A 13,933-nucleotide genomic window follows, 5' to 3' on the forward strand; every position below is an offset into this window, starting at 1 on the left:
ATCAAACATGAGGGGGAGATCAAGAACACCAACCAGAGAGAAACTCATCACTCTCTTCAACCAAACACAAGAACCCCAAGCTGCTTGACAGCTGCAAAACAATGATAGAATGAGAGACAACAGACAACAGGGCCGGGACGCCGGCTCGGCGAAATAGTGCTGGGAAGAACAACATTTGCCTCACCAAAGGAAAGAAAAACAAAGCCACCATCAGACCGACAAGAAGGCGGAAATCCAGCCGCAACCAAGCTTGCACAGTACAAAAGAGGCCCCGCTATAAAACCACAAAACACCAACATGAAAGACATCAGGCTCGTTCAGGAGACTTTATGCACCGGGCACTCCTTCTTCCGCTCAAACCATTCAATGATGCATCGCTTGTGGAATTTGCACAGACACTCCAGCCGCACCAGCGACTGCCCAACCTCGTATTCTTCCATACAAATGGTACACTCCTGTAACCCTCCATCCTGTCCCACGCAGTCCTTCTCCGTCGCCTTGAATACAACCAGACGAACGGGAACGGGTGAGGACGCCGCTGGGCTACCGTTCTGCGGGGACATGCGACCCTGTCGACCATGGCTTTCAATACAGTCACGGATATGCGCCTCCCGACTAGTCTCGTCCCCGTTGTTACCCAAAGGTGGAAGCTCTTGGTCACAGATCGGACAGAGATCGCGCTCTTCGACGTGAGGCCGCCGCCACGGCGCTACCCCGAGAGACGAAGATCGGGCTGTCGACGACACGGGCAATGAACTGGCACTCCCCGCACCCGGATACGGCAGCGGTCGAGAGGAGGCACTGGAACCCATGGAGATGGGATGGAAGCGGGAACTAGACAATGATCCGTAATCAATGGGCCTGGGCCGTTCCTGCAGCCGTGGAGCAAAGGCACCGCCCAATCCACCAAACGTGGTATAATCGCTTGAGCCTACAGTCCGTCGTCCTGGTCGTGAGGGAAATGTACCTGGCTGCTGCTGTCATCTTGTTAGTGGGGGGAAGATCATTCCGAGAAGGCAAACATTGAAACTCACCAGGCCTCCACTGTGGGGGTTTTGATTAGCGGGCGATGACACGGAATGATAAGATCGATGTCCAGATTGACTGAATGAAGTAGGGTAAGCCCCCTGCCCTATGCCCGAACGTGATTCTGCTCCCCCGCGGCTCCGAACCGTCGCAAACCCACGAGGCGGGTCTGGGTTGGGATCTGGGACGCAGGGGTTACACAGCCGCACCTCCTCCCCGCCCCCCAGGGCCGGGTTGAGGGCAGTTGGGGAGGTGGCGGCGTCATCACCTTCCAAATCAATGACGGGAGCCGCGCGCGGGGGGATCAGAGAGGAGGATGCATGAGAACGATTGGGGTCGCGCACGATGAACTGTCGGGGAATAGTAATCCGGTGGGGGGAACATGACGCACACACGACCCGGCCACATTTACGGCAGTGATGCTTCCTGTACCAAAAGCTGAACGTTGTCCCGCAAATGGGACATTTCGTCACCTCCGCATCAGGCTGCCATTGCGGCCGTGTATACTCCACGTAAGCACCAGTACCCGTCCGTGACCACGATCCTCGACGGTAGTTATCAGTCGAGCTAGATATACCCTGCGGCCGGGACTGCGGTGGGGGTGATGTTAGATCGATGGGATTGGCATATGACGAAGGAGGAGGATCCTGGGGCGTCTGCGTCTGCGTCTGCGTTGGCGTCTGCGTCTCGAACGAGGAAAAACGGGGAATAGGCCTGCTATCCATTGCTGCTGCTCGACTGCTACTGCTCGGCCCGGTTTCCGTCAACGGCTCGGGAACTGCACGCCTCGACCACGCATCCGCCTCCAGACTGACTATCCGTCGCTTACGATCCGACCCGCTGAGAGTGGATCGTCGTCTTTCAGTACGTCTATCTAGTGCAGGACCGGCCTCACTTGTCCGTAAATGCTCCGAGCTCGCATGAGGCCTGAGACCAGAAGAAGGCGGTGGGGCGGCGAAAGCGGCGGCTGCGGCTGCTGCGGTGGTGGTGGTGGATGAAGCAGATCGGGAAGACGCCGGACTCGACAGGGACGACATGAACTGAGGGAAAGGAGCAGGCGTAGAAAAGGTCGATGCTGAAGCTGGATGTCTGCCGGACGCTGCAGAGGAGACTAATCTCCGCCGTTTGGACGACGGACCGTCATTGACTGAGTGGCGCGACGAGGCCAGGATTGGGGGAGGGATAAGGCAGACCCGCGTGTCCGGGTAGCGTGTAGCAGGCGTGAATGATGAAAGGGGAGAAGACTGATTCTGGGGTACAGTCTTCTACCTGAGGAGGAAAAAGAAGAAGGCAGATTAATTGGCAAGAAAAACAAAAAAGCAGATAGACAGTGGATGCAAAGGTTTGAAAAAAAAAGGAAATCAATCGAGAACGTTCGGACTTTTGGGCGTCGAAGGCAAATCTTCGGCCAGGAGGGGGGTAAGGAGAAGCACGCGCCCCGAACAAACACCAGCACCAGTTCCTCCCTGCTGACAGCAAATCGATCAGGAAAGGGATGACCAACGCGGCTTGCGACAGGGACAAGAGATTGCCATCCGCAAGAGAGAGTGTGTGTGTGTGAGGGCGTGATGGTCAGGCGCTTTGCCGCTGGCTGACGTTCAACAAGCCGAGGATTGGCCGCGGGGCAAAATGGCGGTCCGCGAGGTGAGCTTTTAAGTTAATTAATTAGTACTTGCTCGATTCTTTGTCTCTTCTCGGTATCTGTGGGTGTGTCTGTGTGCCTCTTTTATCATCAACCACGAGGCTCGCGCCGATTATTCCGATCAGGGGATGACCAGGCTAGCCCAATTCCGTCAGAAGTATTTACTATCACTGTTTCTAGCCAGGTCTCGGAGAATCCAGGGACACCGTGCATATGGACTGACCATTGATCTGGTGGATCAGCCAGCTCTGACAGTCAGGCCACCGGGGGACCTCTCTTCTCTTCAAGGAGAGATAGGCTGGTGCTCGGGTTATGCTGCCGTCGATGATTTCACATGCCCCGTATCTCAACACTTATCCTTTAACAATGGATTACAATCGCTCTATCCTCTAAGTATGGGTGTAAATATTTCACTAGCATAGTTGTTGCTATTTAGCATTATCAGCACTAACGTAAACGCCTATCCTCCATTCTCCGTTCAACTATAGTTAAATGAAAATATTGCCTAACAGTCCATACACGAAATGAATCCGCCAACCTATACAAGATGCGACGCTGGGATTGCAGAACACAAAAAGGCCGTACCCATGCCGGAATGGCCGGGTTACAGGGGAAAGGGGTCGAAATCGTGGCTGCCGTAACTGCGGGCCACGATGCAAGAGCAGGGGAGGTTTAGACAGAAGATGGGGATATGAGACAAAAGTGGATACAAGAATGAGAAAAAGAGGAGGGAAAGAAAAGAAATAAAAGACACACGCTGGCCAGCAGAATGCTGCGGGATCCGGTTGCTTATTTAACGGAAATCCAAACCCATATATCACAAACTCCTTGCACATGATCCTTTTGTTGACGACACAGTGGGGAAAAGAAATTCGTCATCTCCACAGCAATGCCGATGGAAGATAGCTTCGCTTATGCTTTCAGACTGACAAGGCTGCCTTCAGTGTGCCTCGTCGTCGTGATGCGCTTCATCCACCAGTTCGGCGGCGCTGCCCGCAAACGATGGTTCATCCGGACTGGCTTCGTGGATATTATCCTGAGTGCGGTACTGTGCGACGTAACCCATACTGGATGGACGCTCAACACGTGTGCTTCCATCGTTTACCCGACGACTTGATGTGGTGGATGCGGTTGTGGAAGCAATGGAAAAATTGCGATCTCGGGAGGGCGAGCTGGTAGCAGTGAATGGTAACCGACCCGTGACTGAGGCCGACGGATGGAGTTGCCCCGGATTATGAACAGATGGTGCTCCGTGACCGGATTCCATTGATTGCAGGGCGGCGGTATCTGTCACCACAGAGAGAGGGTTTTGCGTCAAATCCAGCTCTTCCGGAGCCAGAGAACGTATAGAGCCCTGGCGTCCGGCACCCGGTCGAGACGGAGACTGGGAGCTACGCTGAGAACCCGCGCGACTCGGAAGTTCAATGTCGCCGCCCGTTTCTACCTTGGGCAGAACAGTCTGCGTCTCCGTAGACCGCTCGTTGTTTCCTTCACCGTCCGAATCACGGTATTGTGCATTAGCCTCCGAGGCCTCACGGTTCTGCTCTGCGGCAGCCTGCTCGTCAGGTTCGTCCCGATAGGGTTCATGTTGGTCATGGAACTCTTCACTTTCGGGGAAGAGACCAGGTGGTGGTGCTCTGCTGCTGCGCACGACCTCGAAGCCTTTTCCTTTCTCCTTGGTTTTTCCACGGAACAGACTACGAAAGAAGCCGGTAGCAGAAGAAACCGGTCCGGTGGGATCAGCTGGACCAGTCTTCAACTTGCGAGTGCCCGATTGGGATAATGGCGGGCCCCGGACTCGGTAGTAGAAGTCAACTTCACGGACCGCGTAGTCCTTGCGTGACTGCCGGGGATCATCAAGGTCAAGGTCATCTTTTGGCGCCGGAATATACGCGGGAGTAGGCGTGCCCCTCCCTGAGACCGACGGCCCTTCGATAATGTCATCATCGATCTCCCCGTAACTTGAAGATCTGTGCGTGTGCCGCGATGCTCTGCCCTTCTCTCCGGCAGCTCCCATATCCACGACCTTCTTGCGAGGCCGCGGAGGCCGATAGTAAGGGTCATGCGGATGCATCGCAAAGACGGGACCGCTCTTCGGGGAGTTACTTCCTGGGGTTTGATACCCAGCAGCAAAGCCACCGGGTGTTGAGGGCGTAAAGAAGCCGCTACTGTTAGCCCGACTGTGGTTTCCGCCATGCGCGCTGCCGGAATCAAAAATTGCACTAGCCCGCCCTTCACTTGCACCAGCACGGTTCAAAAGCATGGCTGAGCTTCCGGAAAGACTACGAGGTCTCGATCCGTCAAACTGGGATGACAGCCTGTCATCGGTGTGCGCTAGCATGGCAGCTTCAGATCCCATGCTTTGACGAGTGGCGACGCTTTGTCTAGGCACACGCCGTGACAGTTGCCGCATACCGAATACCTTAACCAGGCCACCGCGGGTAACACCTCCTTCGTAACCACCCGCACCGGCGAGTCGTGCAATGACTTCGATAAGGGTCTGCAAAGCGTTCAAAAAGAATCCGAATACCATGACAAGCGCATGAAGGAACAGAATGATATAGCCAATCCATCCTCGAGCGGCCTGTGAGATGTTCAACGAAGGAACAAAAACGACGCTGAGCAAGATCGTCAGGAAGCGAACGATGGAAAAGCATGCATGGTAGAGGTTCATCGACGTTGGCGACGGGAACGGTTTGAAAGCTATCAGTGTCAAAATCGACACCACCTCGCAGATAGCCAGTAGTACGATCTGGGCAATGCCGGAGGGCTGCAGCGCCCCAATTGCAATACCACGAACGAACGTAAGAAATATTGGCACCAAAGCGAAGGCAGCTGCATCGTCACAGAAAGTGTTGTAAAGCGGGCCGTAGAGTAGTACGGTCGAAAGATCGTCGAAAAGATAGGACTTGGGCCGAGTGTTCGCAATGAGCCGCACTGTCCAAAGAGAGAAGGCTGCCAGGATCACTATGACCACAACTGCGAGTGCGACAGAATATGCCGGGGATTCGCTGGCAATCACCAACTGGAAAAAGGATATTGATAGGATCGGGAGCAGTAGAAAATTGAAGACGACGCGGACAATGTTCCCAACGGTGAAAGGCATGTTTTTAGATCGAAGGTCCTCCTCTGGATTATTGGCGATCTTGCGGGAGATTGAACGCAAGCCAAAAACCACCTGGATTAATAGCGTGACGACGACTAGAATTACCAGTAGCCAAACCATCATTCCCGGCCAAATATCACGCGCTGCAGGCATGCCGACATATTGATCCAGTCTGTCCAATCCGTAGGTAGCGTTGACGGCATACACACCGTCCTTGACGGGGTTTTGCTCGTTTCCGGGATCCAGGAAACTCTGATTGAACATGAGTACGGACCAAGCAACCCGGCTTATCACAGGCTGATAGAAACCAGGGTAATTCAGGGTTAGAGAGCCGGTCAACACTGCAAACTGGATGTACTGTAGGCAGTCTCCAAATCCAGGCGTTACTAATCGGAGCACATCTTCGTCACGACCATAATTACTAGTCCAGTGGAAGGGGTCCGTAGTACCCCATGGGCTATAGATCGCTGCTGTTACCGTGGCGATTCCGACCAGGACAAGAATAACGAGGGGAATATAAGCCAAGGTGCTTTTCAGAGACGACCCAAGATCGGGGGTTATTGCGACGGATATACAACCGAGCTTCGTGGCAGCAGCGTCGCCAGACTTGATCACGAGTCTGGACGACAAGGTCGAAAAGTAGTATGAGGAAAGCATGTCGTGTTCAATCGAGAAGGCGCGCAAAGCGGACAAGTCCGACCTATACAGCGAGGATAATGTTAGCCAGTGCGCGATGCCAGTATACAACAGCGCCGAAGACAACGGGATCCTCACGAGTTGACATAGAAAACGGGGCCCAGGGGGCAAGACCCCTGGAAGACCGAGTCGCAGAATCTCGACGGTTCATTGTAAGGAGAAAAGCTCAGAACGTCAATTGACGACAGAAGGGTGGAGTATTTGTTGTTGGCAGTATCCAGATCCACGATCTTTCCGACAGTGTCATTCGGGTTCGACCACTGGGGGTCATCCGGCGATGGATAAGTCTCCCCGTTCGCAGTTCCCGAGACGTTGCCATAGACTGATATGTTCAGAGGGTGAAGGGAGTCGTGCTGTTTGAAGACAACGGAGACATCGAATGGGACGAATTGCAGCTGTTGTGGTTCCGATTGAATCACAGCGGGTTCCAGACAGTTCTCGAAGTCCAGTAACACCGCAGAGGCAGGAGGTATCCAAGATATCAACAACACAACCAGCATCAAGCTAATACCACTGACCCATGATCGATCTCTGCGCCATCGCCATCGTCGCGTCGTTTGCTGATTCTGCACGAACCCGAAACCTTGGATACCCTGTCTTCTGGTCCCGACAGCTGAACCTGCATCATGGTGCCATCTCGCGTCGCAACGTACAGACATTTCGGCCATCGACAGCGAACGGGATGACCTCCTCGGGGAGGTCAGTCCCCCCGTAAATGATTCAATCCACGTTGTCCAAGCAGTGTCGGAGAATGCCAATAAATCCAGGACCTCGGGTACCTGATCAGGCTCCAAGTATAGCGAGTGACGTTTCCCGGTCGAGATTCAGCGAATGAACGGTACGGTAGATAGGATTAAAAACGGGCGAGGTCGGCGAGGGAAGGGGAAGCTGAAGCTGGGATGAGGGAAATGGCAGGGTGGCTTGTGGATGATGGGCTATTCGAGAACAGGAGTGGATTACTCCTCGATCTCCCCCAGGTTGGTGATGTAGGGGATGCGCACCATCACTTCGGGGGTTGGCGGGGAGGGGAATAGGCCAGGCTCGGAAGGTGAGGCAGTAAACACGGGAAGTCAGCAGCAGCAGTTGGTTAGTGGAGAGAGAGAGTAGAACGAGTGGGAAGCCCGATACGATGGGCGGTTTAGACTTTGTGCAAGGAAAAGAAAGCACCACGCCTGTGAATCTGCGACAAGGCAAAAAAGGGAAGCAAGAAGGGAAAAGGGTTAAGGAAAATTAAGATAGTGAACAAGAAAGAAAAAGGAAAAAAAAAAAAGTTGGCATGATTGGTATGCGAGGCCCCCCAGCTCGGGCTGAGCGAAAAGGCCCATCGATCCATCCACCATTAACGGGGGGGTGGGCTTTGCTTTGCTTGCTTGCCTGGCTGACTGACTTGACTGATTGACTGCGCCGCCATGTTTGTTCTCTTTGCTCTGTGGCAGCAGCCGGGGAGCGACGGATTCAGTTTGGGGCGGTAGCACTGCTAGTAGGTTAGTTCCTAGTGGTGGGTGGCAGTGACTGAGTCCAGTGGGTGGTGGCTTCTAAACTTGGCAACGCTAATCCTGAGGAACCAAGTCCCAAAGTCAGCCAAAAAGGCAACCCACCCATTCATCCATTACTTACTAGTTATCCGCACGCAGAACCTGATCTACCGGCCGGAGGAGTACGTCTCTTCTTTTTTGTTAGTGAGTATCATCTGACTGCTAGTTGGATAATCGCTAGTATTGTACAGTTAGTAGTTGGTAGCTACGGAGTATCTACAAGCTGCTAACCCCAAAAGAGGCTCATGCTGAAAGGTTGTCTCACCCCTCAGTCACTAAAATTACTCCAAGTATCATGGTCCACGAATTATTACTTGACAGCTATTATTATGTGTCGTTCATTCATATTTGCTAATACCGCCTATTTTGCGCTTCCTTGTTTCGCAGCCACACCGTGGGCTCGGATCAACCTAGCTTAGCTACTGATTAAGTTAGGTATTGCTTAGGAATGGATGATGAGATGGCATCAGCCCCATGAAGGACCAAATGATTCGGCGGTGGAATATGACGGGCGGACAAAAGGTCGAATCCGGAAACAGAGCTGGGGAGCTGTGTCGGCTTTTTCCTGACTGATGGCCCATGGTCGTGTAACATCCCACTCACTTACTCACTTATCGTCAAAGCCAGGGAAGAAGGAAAGCCGGAAAAGGCTAGGATCCCTTACTTGTCACTGCCGATTCAATGCCAATACAACCCTCTGGTTGCTTCCCCTTCCATACTGCACCTATTGATGAATTCGATCCCCCAGTAGTATCCGACCACCACAATTGAAATAACTCCTTTGCTGGTTTCGTCTGTCCGAATTATGGGACTTCAGTTCCCATGGGCTCTCACTGAGACTTCAGCTTCTAGACCTTTCTACTATGTGGGCTGCCAATGAGCCAAGACACTGAGAACCCGAGACAGTCGAACAATGTAGCCCTATACAACCGATGTACATGATGACAGGTGGGGATCCGGGCGTCGGGATTCAGCCATGTCCCAGATTAGTGCACAATTTCGCCACTGAGAATTGCACTAGCCGTTCATCTAGATGAGTAAGGAAATAACTACCTTTAGTTAGTCAACTACTGCCTGGTTAGCAAGTATCACTTCGGACGATAACACGTAGTAGTAGTATAGATAGCCATAAAGTGGAAAGAGTAGCTGCTGCCATCCGGAAAAGGATAGTTTGATTAGCTCGCAAATTAAAGATAGAGCGAGAACCCAGCAAACTGCCATTAATACTCGGGATAGTCTGATGCAGTCCACAGCCAAGTTTTCTCCCAACTCTCAATGATCATCTTCGACGTACGGGTGTGTCGATGGATCTCAAATCATTGGGTAAGCTATCGACGGTTGATCCCTGTGACCGGTCCTTGCATCTCCCGGAGGCTGTGCCACCGAAGGAATCAATGGCTAGCAGAACAGTGATATCGCTCTGCACTGGTATAGATCTGTTCGTTTATTCCCTTTCTCAAAAGCACGCGTAGTCTTCCCCATTTTGTAGCTATTAAGGGGCGGGAAGAGGCCAGGAAAAATAAAATGTAGTTGCCTAACCGCGGTAGAACTGCCTCCCTTGTGGTGAACAGTTGACACGTTTCGCCAAAGCTTAGCACGAGTATGGTCAGTGGAGAGAGCGTCAGCAAGAATTCTTTTCAAGCCGAACTAGAAGTTAGCAATCCTAGCTAAATCGCTGGGCTGGTATTAAGTTGAAGACATGTGTTGCGCGAAGTACGTGGAGGTGGAGCGCGTCACCAAATTCATCATGCTTCTTAGAAGGGGAAAATCGCAGAAAAGGGAGCAACTGGTTGGTATGTGGGGAGGGGGGAGTAAACATCCCACTCCGAACTATCTATATTTTCGCCCCCTCCAAAAATCTATATTTCTGAAAGAATTAAGTGACTTACTCAGTCATGAGAGGTCGTATACTTGTGAACTACCAGACTTATAATCAGGTTATCAAAATGAGTTGCGATAAGCTGGAGCAGCGAAGGCTCCGGAATTGTAGAAAAATTCCTGACCAATCTGAGAGGTGCAACAATTATAGGATTCATGTACTCGGATGCTTCCCAGTCTATATCCACGAACTGCGTGCTACAGTAGTAGTGTCTAGTAAGGTTGCTTTGGAAGATTTTAGTCTGCTACCTTATTTTCTAACAAAACAGTACAAAGCGTCACGTTCTTGAGCCGATGATTGGTCGATGAGGTCGATAGATCTCCCCAATCTCGACTAGTAATGACTAACTAAGTCATTCCCTGGCAGCCCGTGATGTTGTACGACCGGTCGCCATGCACGGCTACATACATGCATGCGAGGTGTTGGCCGGCATCGATGAAAACGGAAAGCCGAGGCTTGGGCCCCAGCCCAGCACAACTACTTACTACAAAGTACTTACTACTACTTACTCGATCTGAGGGTCTACATCAAGACGTATGGGCGAAGTTGTAACTACTTGCCTCATATCAATATATTTCGGTCGTCTACTTCTTCGGAGTGGTAGCAATTAGGGAGGATGCGCTGTAGTATCAACATAAAAGTGGCATACTAGGAAGATTAAAAGGAATCAGGTTCGATTCGTATATGAACTCGAGCTGCTAGCTTGATTTGCTATAATGTTTTAGATTATTTTTATATTGTTTGGAGACATACTCGATACATCAATGATACTCCAGAGTGGAGACTCGAGATAGTTGCTAAGTCAAAGATGATGCCAATCCGGCAAATGTCATTACCGTTCATGTCTCTGAACTTGGTTCCCTACCGAGTACTACCATTTTTTCTCTATAGTATTTTAACTAGTTATATCACTGGTCAATCGCTTAGTCGTACTTAGTATTACTCCGTTGTACTAACTACTATATAGTAGTAGGGGCGGAGTACCTAGCAGAAGCGAGCTCTCAGCGCCAAGAAGTCGATGGGGGCGCGGAAAATAGTGCTGTCAAGCTTTCATCGTTGTAGGATGTTGTTCCAAGTAAATAGGTTCATTAGTTGACTAGTGGATGGTGTTGACCCATAATCTGCGACGGCTGGGTAGTTGCCGCCCTGAACATCAGTCCCTACGATGAAGCTCATTCGTTGATGTGCCTGAGCGGCAAAGAATTGCTCAAATAATTGGCTTTGCTTTGATCGACCGAGGGACTCTCAGGGACTGGGGATAGCGCGACGGACCTCCGTAGCGAAGACGGGAAATGATTGACCGGAAATGAGATCATTAAATTCCCCCCTTAGGTGAGGGTCCTCAATCTCCAATTCTCTAGGCAGTAGTAATTATATGATAGTTGTGACTGTGTCAATGGTCTGTGTAGCTTCGAGGGAGGAAGCAGTTGCGATTTTACGAGGATATTCTATGGGACCATCAGTCTACTATGTAAGTATGAAATGCATGCTGGCACGAATTTCATACCAGACAAACAATGATTATGTGCGGCATTTGAATTACTTGGCAGTCCTGCATGTCCAGTGAGCTGATCGTATACTTGTTAGGGTCCTATGGGCACCCGCCCCTGTTATCTACATGCAGACAAGAAGTACAATTGCCATCCATGTAGGGTAAATTGGTGGTCAGAAAAGAAAAGCTCCGTCTGTGTAATTGATGAACGACACTATTCGAGACTTCTAGCTGGGAGTTTCAGTTTTGCCACCGACAGCTGCAAGGTTGAGAAAACCAGCTCAGCAGATGTCGGGGAAAATATTGTACATTAAGTAACTACTTCTCGATCACCCCTTTCTTATGGGCTATCGACTTCAACAGTGCTGTGATGATGCCCTTTTCTCACCACCACCACTAGCACCACCAACCCCCTAGCAGCGGGAGGCACCTACCTATCTAACAATCTACTTAACTCTTGTCCGGCTTTTCCCAAAACCCTCCCTCAGGCAGACTAAGCGTGCAAGGTTCGCCGGGGGCTCGTCAGCGGCCCACCGAGCAATCAGCAGCCTCACCAAAAGGGGACTAGGGGCGCGCGGGGCCAATCCCGAGAGGGACTAGGGCCGTTTCAAGCTGAGGGTCGGGGCCAGCCAACGGAACGCACTGGGGGTGTGGGCTCCAATCACACATGCCACACCAGATTGATCGATTTCTCTGATAACAGGGGGTTGTGTTTCTATTCGCTTTGATTCATCTCCAGTCCACGTCAGTTTCAACCTGCGGTTTGGGTTGTGCTTCCCTCGGGCAGTTAATAATAGCAGTGATCTTGGGATGATTTTACCGCCAATGTCTGTCGACGGAGTATCTTCCTGGCTCGATGATGCTAAAAACAGCCCTCGGCTGGGATCGAGCATTCTCTTACCCGGATGGCTTGCAAAGGAAAATAGCCGACCGGAGAGGCGGTGCACAAGAATGTTGCCAGTATTTCCCAAATAATATTGAGAGGACCCAGTTGTGGCCCCTGCAGTTTTAACGGATAGATAGCTGTTGACCTGCCATTCCTTTCCTGCTTTTATGCCCCGATTCCTGGTCCCCACGTGATCGACTAGTCAATGGTTCGCTGCTTCGTCTCAAATACAGTACTACTGGCTGGCTGATTTATTTACTTACTTCCGTCCTTGGGAGGAATGAGTACTAGTATAGTCTGGTATAGTAGTACGTAGTAGTAACCATTCGCCCCCATCACTGTGGCATTCGTAAGCTCCAAGAGTAAGACAGAGGGAGAGGGAGAGAGAATGGAAGGCAAAAAATAGAAAGAAAAAGAGAAGTCAAGCATAGCCATTGTCAACGTTTATTTGACAGTCTGGAACGGAAGAACCCATACAACTTCCAAAAGGGCGGGTACCGACCACGTTGGCCGGGATTCCTGATTGTAGTAGCCCAAGGATTGGTGAGGTGGATTGAAGAATCGCAACCAGTGGAACAAAACCACTGCGGAGATTCTCCCTCTCCCTAGCCTGCCTGAGGTACCCGTCCCTCGGTCGGAGAGAGGTTTAATAGCACGGGGTCGTACCATCACTCGTCCACATGTTCCTGATTGTTTGTGATCTTCTTTTTTTCCCCTTCTTTCTCTCTCTCTCTCTCTCTCTTCTCCCCCTTTCCTTCCCTCTGCTTTGACTGCTCTGTCCGTGGCTGGAGCATTGCTCTCCCCTCCCTATCTCGCAACTAGCTGCTGGAACAGCTTTAGTCCCTACCCCATCTCTCCCTTGCTACAATCAACCCCCCCGTCTCTTCTGCGGAGTACAACAACCGGGCGGGCTGAGCTATAGTTCCCTACTATCGCCCATCGCCTTCAGAAGCTGCGAAGCGCCGAGCCCACTCGCGCTGGCGTTTACAGATACACCACTCTACCTTGGAGTTCATTGGTTAGTTTGGCTACTGCCTTATGCCCCTCTATCTAACCCCTGAAGCTTCCAAGCTCAGATACTACTTACTAGCTCCCCCCTTTGTTGCAGCGCCGTTCCTGAATGGTCATTTAATTGATTGGTTTTGGTAGATCGCTCGTCTCCGAGTCCCACCAGACAGCGCAGGTAATCGCACCGGTCCTGCTAGCAGTGTCATACAATCGGCCCCGTTTACTTGGGTAATTGCTCTGCACACGCCCACTTCTGGTGTTTGTTATCCGCTAGCTTGTTCTTTTTTCACGCCGCGCGTCTCTGTCGCATATTGAGCCTTGTGTGCGAACACTAAGAAGTTCGAGCGAGTCACTTGTCCCGCCAACCGCCACTTCCTCCCTTCCTACTTCGGTACCCGAGATTCTGTCTTGCCTTGACGACTGCCATTACTTACGCGCGACAAGGTGTATTCGATTAGGCTGCGTATTTACACTTACCGAGCTGTCAACAATAGTCCTGCTTTTGTCGGTCTTCCACCTGCGCACACGCACCTGCGAGATTGGCGGAGAATACGGACGGACAGGCGCCGCATATACTTCATCCACTCATCCTGAATTTCCTGCGATGCTCAATAGCAGGCCGTATCGTATCTCGGAATCGTACCTACTTTGAAATCCACCGCT

At 51.5% G+C, this 13,933-nt stretch overlaps 2 protein-coding genes across 2 annotated transcripts; both read right to left on the bottom strand.

Moving 5' to 3' along the window:
* Positions 1-317: 317 nt before the first annotated feature.
* Positions 318-2,063, bottom strand: AKAW2_81075A (phosphatidylinositol-3-phosphate-binding ubiquitin-protein ligase; the record flags this gene model as incomplete). Its single annotated transcript, XM_041682166.1, has 2 exons — positions 318-977; positions 1,035-2,063. 2 exons carry the CDS (start codon positions 2,061-2,063, stop codon positions 318-320), a joined length of 1,689 nt encoding a protein of 562 aa, XP_041549036.1.
* Positions 2,064-3,608: 1,545 nt separating this feature from the next.
* AKAW2_81076A (uncharacterized protein) lies at positions 3,609-7,129 on the bottom strand (the record flags this gene model as incomplete). Its single annotated transcript, XM_041682168.1, has 2 exons — positions 3,609-6,474; positions 6,549-7,129. The coding sequence occupies 2 exons, from the start codon at positions 7,127-7,129 to the stop codon at positions 3,609-3,611; spliced, it is 3,447 nt and encodes a 1,148-aa protein (XP_041549037.1).
* Positions 7,130-13,933: the final 6,804 nt, after the last annotated feature.

This window comes from Aspergillus luchuensis, chromosome 8 (genome assembly GCF_016861625.1).
Source record: "Aspergillus luchuensis IFO 4308 DNA, chromosome 8, nearly complete sequence".
In the NCBI taxonomy this organism is placed as follows: Eukaryota; Fungi; Ascomycota; class Eurotiomycetes; order Eurotiales; family Aspergillaceae; genus Aspergillus; species Aspergillus luchuensis.